This window comes from Podarcis melisellensis, assembly GCF_964234715.1.
Source record: "Podarcis melisellensis genome assembly, chromosome: 10".
NCBI classification, from domain to species: domain Eukaryota; kingdom Metazoa; phylum Chordata; class Lepidosauria; order Squamata; family Lacertidae; genus Podarcis; species Podarcis melisellensis.
In genome coordinates this window covers 44,506,791-44,521,350 of record NC_138542.1, presented here as the reverse complement: position 1 = coordinate 44,521,350, position 14,560 = coordinate 44,506,791, and the positions used below count along the sequence as shown (strand labels likewise).

The following is a 14,560-nucleotide window of genomic DNA, read 5'->3' as shown; positions in this document are numbered from 1 at the left end:
CAATCCTAATCCAAAGTATGCTGTGTTCAGCGGGGTTTACTCCTAAATGCGCGTGCGCAGGCGCTCCAGCGGTATAATGGAGCCCAGTTAGATTCCCGCGCATCTTCTCGTTTTGCTCGGTGGTCGCAGCTGCGCCCAGGGAACAGGCGCCAAGGCCCAGCTCAGATTCAAATTAAGCCAGTGGCTCTCCCCTCCCCGCCATTAAAATCGCTGAGGGTCTTGGCAATTTAATTATTTTTTTATTCCTGGGGTTAAGTGTGTTTTGCTAGATGCTATATACTTTTAAATTGTTTTTCTTTCTTTTTTGCTTTTGTATTTTATTACATCGCACTTTGCATCCAAACTGGAGTGCAAAATAAGCAAAAGCATACAATTAAAACTCAATACTTAATGTGGACATGCCAATGGCCACCTGAAGAAAGATCAAAGGCCATTGCTGGTCTACAGACCTGTTTGGGAACCTCTGAAGTAAACCTTGGCTTCCTCACATACAGTGGTGCCTCGCAAGACGAAATTAATCCGTTCCGCGAGTCTCTTTGTCTTGCGGTTTTTTCGTCTTGCCAAGCAAGCCCATTAGCGGCTTAGCGGCTATTAACGGTTTAGCGGCTTTAAGAAAAAGGAAACAAACTCGCAAGAACTCGCAAGACGTTTCTTGCGAAGCAAGCCCATAGGGAAATTCGTCTTGCGGAACGACTCAAAAAACGGAAAACTCTTTCGTCTTGCGCGTTTTTCGTCTTGTGAGGCATTTGTCTTGTGAGGTACCACTGTACTCTCCCAAGTAGTACAGGTGAACTCAAAAGATATGAAGTGGTGGTGCTGAAATATCTACAGCTATCTTAATGAGTAATGAGAAGTCTTACCAGCTAAAAATATAGATGGAAAATCATATTGTCATTCAGTTTACCCCTTTGCTATGCTCCAGAACCATTACATGTTTAAACCTTTACAAGTATTTTTATTGGATCAAAACAGCCTTGTAACATGTCTGTTTTTAAAATGCTTTTCTATTTCATTTCTCCTATTAACAGAGATGAGTATGTGGCAAACCTGTCAAAATACTCCAGAAGTCTACAGTCAAACAAAACAGCTCAATAGAAGATAAAATAGCATATTTTTTTATGCCACATAATCCTGTTTTCTTCTTCACTGATAAGACTATGCAATATTCTCTCATGACCTCTCAAACATTCCCTACAAAAAAAAATCTTCCTGCACATAAAGAACAGCATGTCAGGGAACTGGGTCTTCTTCCATCTCCATGGGAGAGAATTCAAACATGGCAGCCCCCAGCAGCAGCAGCCTTAAAAGACACAACCCACAGAAAGCTTTATTATTTGATTCTGCTGACAGGCACCCCCAAAAGCGAAAATCCAACAGGACTCTATTGACTAATCAGTTGATTTCCTTGCAATCCAAGAAGGCAGGGCAAAATTCAGGTTCTGTATAACAAACGTTTATTCAGAAACATAATACATAATGTCCTCCAGCCCCAACCTTCCCTTCCCCTGTAACCAACTGCTAATGAAACACAGGTACAGGGAACAGCAGTTCTGCACAAAATATCATTTGTCGTTCATAAGCACATCTCCCCAGTAAGGGTGAAATTATGACCGGTCCTAAATTAGTAATTCAGATTTTAAAAAACCCATTGGGAAGCAAATGCCTTCCATGTTGTGAAGGTTTATTGTGTGACATAACGTGTGTACCTGCTAAATGAAACTAAGAAACTGTACAGAACAAAGAGCAAAAGGAATGTAGAATCCACTGAGCACCAGGTTCTACAATGGAAGAAAGCAGATATATTACACTGCAGGGTTTTAGCACAGATAAACAGCAATGCTCTCGTCTTGTAGCTGGAAGTATAAAAATGCAAGCCCCCATACAAGTATCTGCATGTTTATTTAGTATAAAACCAATGCAGTTATTCTTAACCCTTGTCAGTTTTCCATTTTCACTGGACTAAATGGGTTGCTAGAAAAAGGAAGTATGTTTTTGTCTTAGCAAAGACTGGCATGTCAGAGGAAATTCAGCATGGCCAAAAAACAAATCATCCTCGTTTGCTATAGGCAACTCATTTTCCTGCTATCCCTGTTCCATGCCAAACCAATAAGTAGATTCTCCTCTATATGAACCACAAGAGACACCCACCAATTCCCAGTACAGAAAAATAAGCAACAGTGCTGTACAGTAGCAGCAGTCATGCCCAGAGTACTGAAAGATGCAACTCTTACAATTGACAATTCCATGAGAGCAGGAGGCTGGATTTTCCCCCGACTCTTACACTTGGGGATAAGGTAGTGTAGGGTAAAAACAGATGCCCTGTAGAAATAGTTCCTAGGGGTTTATCACTGGAGTTTATTTGGGTGTCATTAACCTCCAAGAAAGGTGTAGGTGCTACAAAACATAGTGGTGCATCAGAATCTGTCAGGACTGAATGAATGAGGACCTCTATTTACTGCAGTGCTTCTAAGGCATCAGGCATGAGAAGTGATTGCTGAAGCCAGAAACACTTTCTTCTTGCCCAATACATAATTTCATAGTAAAAACACATTGTAAATGGTACAAAGTGAAAGAAAGCCCATGCATTCTCACAAAGAGAGCATCTGTGAGACTTCCTGGACTGAAGAGTACACCAACACCAGGGCACATGCTTCTTTCTCTCAGTGCACTAGCAGATTATTACAACGACAAAAGAAGACAATGAAGTGTAAGATGTGCTATGTTCCTGTGCCTAGACTTATTTGCATTGCCTTCACAGTCCCTTCCATTAGCTGCTGAACGAAGAGAACATTTGCTGCTGCTTCTCCTTCACTAATTTTACAATTTCAGAACAGCTAAAACCGCTACCAAATCCTGGCCTCTGCCACAGACAGAGCTGAATTGAAAAGGAAATGCAGTCCATCATCAGTAAAAATCAAAAAGGACTCTCATCTCTCACTCAAAGGGTGCAAGTGCCAAACAGATGCTACTCACATCCTTTGCTAGCTGCACTTTTCACTGGCTGGATACAGGTAGGGTGGTTGAAACAAAGGAAAAAGAGTTAAATGTTCTAAGCTTGGTGATATATCACTGGAGGAAGGGAAGATTATTCCATTAGAAATATGTGGACAAAAACTCCAACTATGAAAACAGAACACATACATTAGGGAGAACACTACTGTACAGGAAGGTAGCAATTGTAGAAAAACAAAGGTTTCCGCATGGTCAAACACAACATCAGTTGCATTCCCACACTTGTCTCCCTATTTCCCACGCTCAACAAGTTTTCCAGTCCACTCCTTGCCTGCCACTCCTCAAAGTTTGATTTTGAACTCTGTAGGTTGCACAGAGGCGGAGGTCCCTGAGGATTTGAAGAGTGCTTTTAAGATGGTATCAGGATCCACTTCAGCTGGTGGATTGGAGGCGGCTCCTACACTTGTCCGACGTGGTTCACCTTCCTTCTTCACTGAGGGGGTGTCACTCAATCGACTAAGGAGAACAAGAAGAGATACACTATTTAGCCTCACAACAGAACAAGTGTCAAGTCAAGCAGCAGAGCTTACTCTTTTCAGCAATTACCATCTATTGCCTGCATAGCTAGCTTAAGCCAAGTGTACTCTTCAGGATTTCAGATTAAGGGATAAAAAGTTATGGAAAGGGGAAAAAGAAGAACACAGAGAACCCCAGGGAGCTCCACCATCAATAGTTGTCGAATGGTGAAATGCGGATCAATTTACACTGCTGAACCAAAACTGTTGTTCTGATTATTAAGCAAGCAATTACAGGCTGGGAGAAGCCTACTGCCATATTTAGAAGGAAGGACAACCGTTCATACAGATGATAATCTGAACAGCAGTGCTGGATATATAGGAAAATTAGTAAAAAAGCTTTGATCTGAATATCAACAAACTCCTGTTTGGTATTTTGCTTGGGTACAAAAATTACATAGCACCTTGTGAAGGAGCAAAAATGTTACACCATAGTTTTATGAACACAAACCCATATGCACATACAGCAAGATAGGTTGGTCTGATGTGATGATATTCCCATTCATATGAAGGTTGCATTTCATCGGCTGGCCTGATGGAGAAGAACAAAGAAAACCAAGTATTAAACCTTAGGAAAGTGGTATAGGTTTCTTCACTGTGCATGTATTCTGCTCATTAAACAAGATCCCTGGATATGAATGCACAGATTTGCCACCATTATACACAGTTTGAGCCTAAGCTTCTCTATTTTGAGATACATTATTATTATTAATTAAATTTGTATACTGCCCTGCATCTGCAGAGCTCAGGGCAGTCACAGCATAAAAATACAAGATAAAAATACAAAATACATAATAAAAATAAGGATAAAATGAACCAATATCCCTCCTCATGTCAATACCCTAACTACTTACCCAAACTCTGAAACAGCAAAGTTTCTGCAGTCTCTCAAGAGCATTAATTCTCACAAACTTGGTATTACTGTATATCCAGTTAGTGTAGGGGCAAGTTATCATCTATGTGCCTGCAATATCACTCTCACTCCAATATGAGCAAATTTGGTGACTTCTAAACACCTGATACAATAATAGTCCAAGAACTGCTCAGCCCCTCATGGCAGTCATTAACAATTAATTAATAATTTCATGACTTCTTACACACAGAAGAAGTACCATCTGAGATCTTCAGGGAAGTAAAACGTTTCTGTGTTCTGCAAGAGGCTCACACTCACCATCCAAGCATCTGTTGTTGTATTTCTTATATGCAGTAATGGCATCTTCCTTTTTCACAAACACCACCTCCGCCATTCCGGGGTGCACTAAACGGGCTCGCTTTAGGGCACCACATACACAGAACAACTCCTGAGGAAAGAGCACAGTACAGTATAGTTTAATTTAACTTAGCTCATCTTTGCTACTGCATCAGTGATTGTAAGCATTTGTTGTTAGTGTGGAATTTAGTGTGGAAGTCAAGGCCACAGCTGCCAACTCTGATATTTGAACACTCACACATTAAGAACATAGAGGTTGCCTTGCTGGAGCACACAGAGGAACACTTAGTCCAGCCTTCTGTTTCCAACAACAGTCAGATAAATATATTTAGGTCAGGGATGGGAAACCACTTTTTGGCCACGGGACCAATTCAAATTGTGGCTGACCCTCCATCTGCTACAATTTACCAATAACCCAGGCTTCTCTCTTGTCAGTCATCTGATGTCATTTGTCAGGCTCTGACCCTGGTGAAAGCAGTGTGGCTTGCATTCAGCACCCAATCTGAACAGTGTTGAACACAAACAGCACTTGCAAAGGAACATTGGGAGCACACTCCAAGGCTCCTGATTATTCCTTTGCAGCGGGTGCTTTGTTTGTATGATATCAGCTGAGTGACATATGGTTGTGGCCGGGGAAGAACAGCAGAGCAGACCAAATTGGGAGGCTGAGTGGACCTAGTTAAGTCTGCGGGCCAGAGGCCCCTCCCTCACCCCATAATCCATGTTTTAGGTAATAAACTCAGAATCAGAGTACGAAAGTACTTTATTACCCAACAGGTAGTATAAATTGAGGTTCGACATAGCTATCCACAATTAGAGCCATGTTCCACAACTATGTCTGCTCCTTTTTAAAGGCCGCATGATCTAATAATCTTGTGAGCGTGAATGCCTAAAGTTTCTCATTCATTACACGAAGAAGTCCTTGCATTCCTAACGTCCCGCATATCCTCAGAAAACTACATGTAGAGCAAGGATGTCCAACCAGTAGACTGGTAGATCCCTGGCAGATTGCGGGATCCTTATTGCGTACAGAAAGTTACAGGGGGAAAGCTCAACAACTGTGGGCAATCCACCCACCCCACACACGCTCCTCCTCCCTCCAATGACAATGGGTAGATCACTGCCAGTTTTTTAATACTGGGATCGCAGTCTCTTGGGAGTTGGACATGCCTGATGTAGAGCAACAGAACATCCAGTTTATCTAAAGCTACACTGGGATCATTTCCCCCACACCAAAAGTAAGAGGGAATGTGGCAGTAAACCTGCCGTCAGAGCGCTGCCTGCAAACTGTTCTGGATTTCACAAACTTTGGAATCTTTCCTACTGTGTGAAGAACACAATGGAGCCTGCCAGGACTTCATTCAGGAGAGTAATTCTGGAACACACAGGGGTGGCTCTCCTCAAAGTCGTTAGATTGCTCTCAAGTCAATTAATTTTTCTGAAGATATTTAGGAGTCTTGGAGCTTTTGCAGACATCTACCTAGCTCCTTAATGCTACCACCTAAGATTCTCCAGGCTCTCCCAAGAAAGCACACATTCCATTTTACTTTATAAACATTGGGTAGAACACGGATACAAGACACAAGCAAATCCCTGATTTCAACAATATACAGTACTCACAACAATATCCTCTTCAGTGACTCGAGGGTGCAGATTATTCACAGTCATTTTAGTGCCTTCTAATGGGCTGAAGGCCGGCTGCCAAGAAACAGACAAATGTGTCACATGCATATAGTCTGGGATTGGGGGGAGGGGGGATAGATCAAAGTAATCGGGGCTTTGAGGAAGTGGGGGGGAAACAAGGGTAAGATTCAGCAAAATCCAGCCTTCAGAATATAATTTTTACTGTTTTTGCTAGATTCTGTTAATCTCTGAGAGTATTTCAACAAGAAATCATTTATGACAAATGTCTGCACAGCAAGCATGAGAAGCAAATGGGTTTCAGATTTTACCAGTTCTTCAAGTTACCATGTCCAATTCCACCGTTTTCTCTGGAAGAAGGAAATAAATTTCCCCCATTCAGCTGCACTTGAACAGAGTTTATTCTTCTTCTTGTTATGAAAATCCAGAATAGGAAGCTGTAACGGCCACAAAAAGATATTTGTGTCCTTGACTCACCTCAACTGGTGGTGGCTCTTTGGGGGGTTCTTCCTTGGTCACCAGGGTTCGGGACATGTTTGTCAGGGCCTTTGTCCGGATGGGGGATGGTGGAGCTGTGGGGGCCGTGTAGGCATCATTCTGCACAACTTTCGTGAGGGGGACTGTCTTTGACAGAGAGAACTTGTTGCCACTGAGTCCGGCCTACGTAAATGGAGAACACAAATCCCTGAATACTGCAAGTGCCAGAAGCAGAACTAATTCCTCCTCCTCTAAGAAGCAGCTATCCAGCAAGATTTCCCATTCCATAAAGATTGAACCTTAGAAATAAAGTCAATGTGACGTAGAGAAGACTATTCAGTCCCTGAAGTCAGCTAATGCATTCAAAAATTCCTTTTAGTATTTGTGCACACTGGTTAATTGTTGCGGGTTAGAAATACTTGAATTATCATGTATTGAAAACAGATTTCACATTTTGTGTAAAGACAGTACATTCTATTATTAACTTTTAACTATTTTACAAGTTAGGAAAACTCCCTCCATCCCACCTTATCCTTGCACAACTACTTTTGATCAATCAGGTCAAACTAATCAGGTTGTTAGTTTGGGAAAATAAGGATCTTAACGAAGCTTTTATTAGTTGTTTGGAAAAGAGAAATTGTGATGTAGTAAAATCATAACGTATGCAAGAAGCATTTAAGACGAGAAGGATAAACTAACAGAGTATTTATGCATGTTTATCTTACCACAATCAATGGATTTTACTTCAAGTAAGTGGACATAAGCTAAAGAACTTTGAAAGAATCTTTCAAAAACTAGGTCCCTAGGGTCTAAAAATGGCAGAAACCACCTAGAGTTTTAAGGTAGTTACTACAATCTTGGGAAAATGTGAGATAATGTGCTGGAAGTGTCATCTTTATTTGGTACTTTACTCATAAAGAAAATCAGAATACCATACCCCTTAACATCACAACATAAATCCATTCTGGATTGCGACACACCATTTTAGTTGTCCGTTTCAAAGGTGTTTTTTTAAAATGGACAAAGATTATCCAGAATATCAAATTTAGGCTGCAATCCAGGTTCTATTTCCACCAGAATAATCCTATTAATCCCAGTGACACAGTTCCATTGCCTAGGGTGTTTTGGAGGTTTAGCTTAGGACAAGAGTACGGACACACGATCAGCCTGACTACAGATAGTGTAAATAAAATATTTTATGAAAGAAAGATAAAGAATATTTTCTTTACACTATCTGTAGTCAGGCTGATCGTGTGTCCGTACTCTTGTCCTAAGCCAAGTCCCTATGTAAGACAGGCAATGCATTTAGCCTACAGAACTCTCTGCCATGAAATGCTTTGAAAATGATTAGTATGAATGAGTCTTTCTGATTAGAAAAAGTCAAATGACACAACACAGTTTCAGTTACTGGTTTGCCTGAGCAAAGAGAAGACAGACTAACTGCAGACTCAAGAGCAAGAGAATGAGCAAGTTTGTTTTTGCCAGTAGTGCAGGCTATTGCCACTCTGTTTGGTACAGGTGCAAGCAGCAGCTCGGGGGCCATTGGAGCTCTACAGAGCCCCATTCCCATGGGGGAAAGTGGACATGGGCCACCTACTGGCAGTGGACAAAGAAACCCGTTTTCTTCTTAACTTCCCATCTCTTTTCTTTCTCTGCACCTTGCACAGAAAAAGAGCAGACTGCTGGGATGGAAACAGAGATCTATTCCTCCACAACAGCTCACTTTATGGGGCATGGGCTGGATGGCAACCTGTTATAGGCCACATTTGGCCCATGGGCCAGCAATCTGCTGCCCTGTTTTAGGGTAAAAGATTGCAAGAATACCATAAACCTGGAACCAGTAAGTTCAGCCAATACAAGCCCAGAGCACATGCAAAACAACAAAAGTACATAACAAAAAAAGGTGGGGAGGGGTATTACTCAGAAGGGAGATGGATTCTTATCTCATTATACATGACAAAGCCATTTTTCACCTTCTCACCCCTTGCTTTTTCCTGTAAGACCTATTGCAGTCGTTAAGAGTCGTCAACAGGCTCATCACAGCTATCTGCCAATCACCCATTCCCACCACCCTTCTGAGTAATACCCCTCCCCACCTTCTCACTATATAGAAGGGTCTGGTAACTTCTGTTTCAGTGTATCTGAAGAAGTGTGCATGCACACGAAAGCTCATACCAAGAACTAACTTAGTTGGTCTTTAAGGTGCTACTGGAAGGATTTTTTTTGTTTGTTTTGACTATGGCAGACCAACACGGCTACCTATCTGTAACAAAAGTACATGTCCACTGGGAAGTAGAGGGAGTGGAGAAGCTAATGAGACAGACCCTTACCGCACTGTGCAGAAAGCTGTTTGTGGTAGTGATCTTCATTTGCTTATTAGGAAGGGGAGATACAGTTTCTTCATCATCTTCTACATCATACGGAGACTAAAAAGAAAGAAACAAACAAAAAAAACCCAAGTAACTTATAAATGCAAGTGGTTGATATGTTGTTTCTGGTTGCTGATATAATGCAGATATTCTAAAGAGTCTAGGCTGATGCACTTAAACAGTTCTATGCATGCTTACTAATAGGTTTTTCTGAAGATATGCCTCAGCAAATACATGTATGTAGCCACCCTGATTTGCTGCATCTTAATACCAGGACATGAAAATAAAAAGGACTTTTAAGTAGCATTCATAGAACTGTAAAGTTAGAAGGGATCCTCAGGGTCATCTAGTCCAAACCCCTGCAATACAGGAACCTCAGGCTGTTTAATTCAACTCAAATTTGAAGACTCAATCTAAACATGATATTAAATGCACCTTTGCATTTAACATGCACAATTTCTAAAATGCAAATATCCATGTGCAGATGTTGGTGAGGATCAGGATTGTGGCATGAGGGGGAATGTAACCTTCTCCTCCCTGTCATCATCTGAAGTGAAATTCCCTCCCCTGCTACAATTTGCATTGTGCAGAAAGTTCCCACAGGAGTCAGTGGGACCTTACTCCTGATGCAAACAGCAGCTTGAAAAGTGGGAATTTCCTCAAGATCACAGTGTGGGATGGGTTAAATACCCCACCCATCACAATCAATTACTGCATCCCCCTGAATTAAAGTACATTACATGCAGACACACATTTGCCATAAATTTCAGTTTGGCCCAGAGTTTCTTCAATCCCTCTCAGCACTAATGCCAAGCATTAATCTGCCCAACAACTTTGTAACATAAAGGATTAGCCAATGGCAGACAGAGTAAACAGGATTTCTTTTCCGTGCAGGTGTACTGTGATAATACAAGATTGGCCAATAACATCAAAATAGGAAGACATAGAGGCCAGAAATAGGTAGACATAGGGGTCAGAAGTTAAAAATAATATTTCCTAAGTACTGAAAGGATTGTAATAAGCGAGTACAAGAATGTAGGGGTAAGATCCAAAGGCACCACAAATCTACTTTGTGAATTGTCACTGCAAGATACTACACATATGGGAAACTGTGAGTTACATGAATGAAATGGATGCAGATAACTCAGCCTGTAGGCTGTGAACATATTACATAAGGCAAATAAAACTTTTAAATTAGTTTATAATGCCTATCTCCAAAATCAAACATAAAATTACTTCAGGGTGTTTCACTGGAAGCAACTGAAATAAATGAAATAAATATTAAACACATATTCAAAGATTACTAGATTTTACAACAATTGACAACTCCACTCTGTTACTGAATGGCACACACCTGTTTGTTTGTGTGATTGTTCACAATGTTGACCTTCATGCATGCAGGATGAGTGTGCAATGGAGTTGCAGCCTTCTGCTGTGATGGGGAGAGAAAGACACATCATTAACACCTAAAGATTTCAGTGAAATCCCTTGTTTCATCATGATGGCATACTCAAAGATTAAAGGAGGAACTAAGATCTCTACTTTTAATTATCAGATTATGAAACAATGCAGACTGTCAGAACTCAGATTCATGGATTTCATTTTCTGTATTACACATGCGATATAATGCCACATTAATGCGTTCCCCAACTGTTTCCCTTGAAATACATGCAACTAGTGCTCCAGGAGCTGCCAACACATAGGATAGTGCTGGAGAGACAACAATAGACTGCAGAGATATTGACTATAACCTACTTGAATTGTTTTTGTGATCTTCATGGCAGGGGCCACCGTTTCCACAGCAGCTTTCACAATGGCTGCACTAGGAGTGCTCCTTTTCAGACTGATCTTCTCTCTGGCATCAACAACTTTGGTCACTTGCTGCTTTCGGGAATTCAGCATTTCCCGGGCGTCTTGCACTTTTCCTTGGATTTTAAACCTGGCATCTTTCTGAAGCAGTTTCTCCCGGGCATCTTTCACGCCAATTTTGTGTCGGGCATCAGTAAGGCCAATCTTCTGTCGTGCATCAAATGTCCTCTGGAAACCAACACTTGGAGCTGATCTGCTTAGAAAAGTTTGTTGAACGCCAATTCGAGGTCTACTGCCAAATAATGGCCTTGTGTTCAGCCTGAAACAGAAATGTCAGGTGTTAAAAGCAAACAAACTGCTGCATTTTAAGAAGCTAAGCTGCAATGTGTGCGGAGGAGGGTGACCAGGATGATAAAGGGTGCAGAAACCAAGCCTTGAATGATTGAGGGTATTGAGTATCTTTAGCCTGGTAAAGAGGAGACTGAGAGCAGATATGATAGCTATCTTCCAATATTTAAAGGGCTGGAGCAGTTTTCTCATGCTCTGGAGGCTAGGACCCAAACCAATAAATTCACATTCCGAGTAAACATGGATTCTGACTAAACATCAGGAAGAACTTTCTGACAGTAAGAGTTGTTTAACAGTGGAACAGACTCCCATGAGAGATGGTGGACTCTCCTTCCTTGGAGGTTTTTAAGCAGAGGTTGAATGGCCACCTGTCATTTATGATCTAGCTGAGATTCCTGCATTGTAGGGGGTTGGACAAGATGACCCTTGAGATCCCTTCCAACTTCATAGTTCTACAATTTTATGATCTAACCCAAGAGTTCCACCAAGTGATAGAAGAGGCCAAATTGAAGGTTCAGAGATTTTAAAATCTGAACTTCAAGAGAAGGCTGGAGCTGGTGAAAGAAAAGGGAAGACACTAAGACCTGCGAAAAGGCCAACAATGGAATCCAGTGTTATTATACAAGTTGACTGACAAAGATAATCTAATATACATACATTCCTTTGGAAAACAATTAACATTTAACAGAGATAGAATTGCTTGCCCCTCATAGCTTTGAAATTCATATTTCAACCACAGATCTGTGTTTGTGCAGAATGCATGTACTACACTAAAATTTTGGGATATTGTTAAAATGGGTTGAAATGGGATACAGGATTAAATATATATATATAACAGAGAATTTAAGAGATGTAACTGACATCTAGTCAGCTTACCAAGCAGCATTTCAATTACAATAGAACATCCTGATATTAAATGGAAAACATGCTTTTATAGGAGGGGAAAGGGGGAAATCAGAATTAATTCTTAACTATATTTCAAAGAACATGTTGGCCGGTTTTTTGCTTCTCTGTTTAACACATTTCGCTCAAACTGGTGTACACTGTCTAAGAATCAGAATGAAAGGTGAGTGCTGCCTGTTCCCTTGGCAACATTGTAAAGATGTGACCTCTTCACTGCAGATAAGCAAAGCTGTTAATTTATTTATCTAAATGCTCTCTAATGAGACGAATTTCTCTGTGTTATTACCTAAGCAACATTTCCCATGCTAAAGCATGCCCTCTATTTTGTGGATTTAACTTGTGTTATCCAGTAGTGAATTCAACTGAAGGCACAACAGACCATTCTCTTCAGAAACGGCTCAATCTTATAATAGAACAATTGTTTATGGAGGCTATAGATCGCCTTGCATGTCAAAGGAAGTGTAAACGTAGCAAAAAAAGAGGAGAGTTCAGGAACAGGAACTTTGGCACTATGAAAAGCAAAGGCCAATAATTTTGTATGATGCACGAGGCGAAGAAGCAGGGCCGGCCCAATGCACAAAGCCACCCCAAAAGTCTCTACAATCAGTTATTGATTGTATGCTATAGCGCATAGTTTGTCACCCCAAAACAAATACTGTCCCATCTCAGCACACAAGATGCCCCACTTGGAATACACACAATGTTTTGGGCCGCCCTTAGGGACAAAGCGCCAGAATCAGTACAATGAAGGCGCCGAGAGACCTGCGGAAGGAGGGTGCTGCCCCCTCTCCACGCAGACCCACGTCTATGGTGCGAAACACACACACACTCGGCCTCGGAGACCTCGCTGCCGAGAACGGCCAAGCAGAACCGAACGCTCCAGTGGGCGATGACTGACAGGAGAGAGCGCCAATCGGCGCACCGAGTGCACATCCCCAGCCGGATCCTGCCGGAGCAGAGCACGGACCCCGCCTCCGGGCAGCGACGTGGGGGGAAGGGAACCCTCGCGGGCAAGGGGGGGCCTCTCCGCCCGCCAGGCTCCTTCCACGGCTCACCTCCCCTTCGTGTTCACACTGACGCCACGTTTCCGGATCAGCTCGTCCAGAGACAAGTCCGCCATGTTGTCGCTAGGCCCCGAGACAAGTCGCTGCGACCGAAGCCCGGACGTGAGAGCCAACTACTTCCGGTGTCGCCGCGCCCTCTCCCTCCGCAACCTCCCACCTCTGCTTTACCCTGGAAGTGGATCTTCTCGCGACGCTGGCGAAGGACTTCGCGAGGGGTTAGATTCCCATAATCCCTCGCAGCCCGAGTGCTCATTTGCATGCGCTCCGGTGGCCGCGCGAGGGGTTGTTTTTGCACACGCTAGGGGGGATTTCGTCTTTGTTTCACGGATTGCACCCCGGATAAGGGAAAACCAGGTTGCGCTTCGCAACTGGTGTGGTCTCTTGGCTTCACTGTGTTTTGCTCATCCTCACTTATAAAGCTGCTCGGTTCAACTACGTGCCTTCGCTGCAGAGCTGAGGTTTATGCCTTAAACTTATGAGTAAGGAAAATAATGATCCGGGGTGACGCCCGGGTCCTCACTGCTAATGTGAGAGGAATTTTTGAACGGGTACAGGTCGTCCCTATGGTGACCCGCCTACTTAGCGGGATGCCTGGGTGCTTTGATCTGCCCGACCCTTCCCTACTGAAATGGTTGAAAAAAAGTTTCTTTCTTGTAATATTTTAGTTGGGTTTCATAGACGTTAACTCATATACACCCCATACAAAGCACAAATTATGTTGTATTTTGTGCGGTTTTCATTGGAAACAGTAAGTTTAGGATACAGCTGCTGCATTTTGTATCAATGGATGTTGGGTTGAGGTGCCCACAGGTACAAATAACTGCTGAAGACATTATGCATGTTGTTCGAACACACTCTTAGTGCCTTTACAATTGTTTTAAGAAGTACACATTCCTATTTTAAAATATCTTACTGAGCCAGAATTGTGAAAGAGGGAGAGTACTTGGGAGCTATTGCATAAGATTTATACAAAGTGTTGAAGGGTAAATTATACCTGAGCCTTGTACATACTGTGTATTCCTTGTTTTCACTGTTAAATCACCTATCTTTCAAACAGGAAGATAGATATGGACAATTTAAAAAAACTGGAGAGGCATTTATCAGATGAGAGATCTTGCTAGAGGTAAAGCAACATCTAATCATAAGCTAATAGAGAAGCCAGATGATGCCCAGTTTCAATCTAATCAATTATGCACCTTTGCAATGTATTTG

The 14,560-nt window shown here is 42.1% G+C and overlaps 1 protein-coding gene across 2 annotated transcripts; it reads right to left on the bottom strand.

Moving 5' to 3' along the window:
* Positions 1–1,437: 1,437 nt before the first annotated feature.
* On the bottom strand, positions 1,438–13,503 carry POLDIP3 (DNA polymerase delta interacting protein 3). Of its 2 annotated transcripts, none has more exons than XM_081928888.1 (9): positions 13,340–13,503; positions 10,980–11,352; positions 10,579–10,653; positions 9,186–9,281; positions 6,856–7,038; positions 6,358–6,435; positions 4,699–4,828; positions 3,993–4,059; positions 1,438–3,468 (listed from the first exon to the last, which is right to left on the bottom strand). In XM_081928888.1, exons 1-9 carry the CDS (start codon positions 13,402–13,404, stop codon positions 3,294–3,296), a joined length of 1,242 nt encoding a protein of 413 aa, XP_081785014.1. In that variant the 5' UTR covers positions 13,405–13,503; the 3' UTR covers positions 1,438–3,293. The 2 variants fall into 2 exon arrangements, with proteins under 2 accessions (XP_081785014.1, XP_081785013.1); XM_081928887.1 differs by having other exon boundaries at positions 10,579–10,656; positions 13,340–13,499.
* Positions 13,504–14,560: the final 1,057 nt, after the last annotated feature.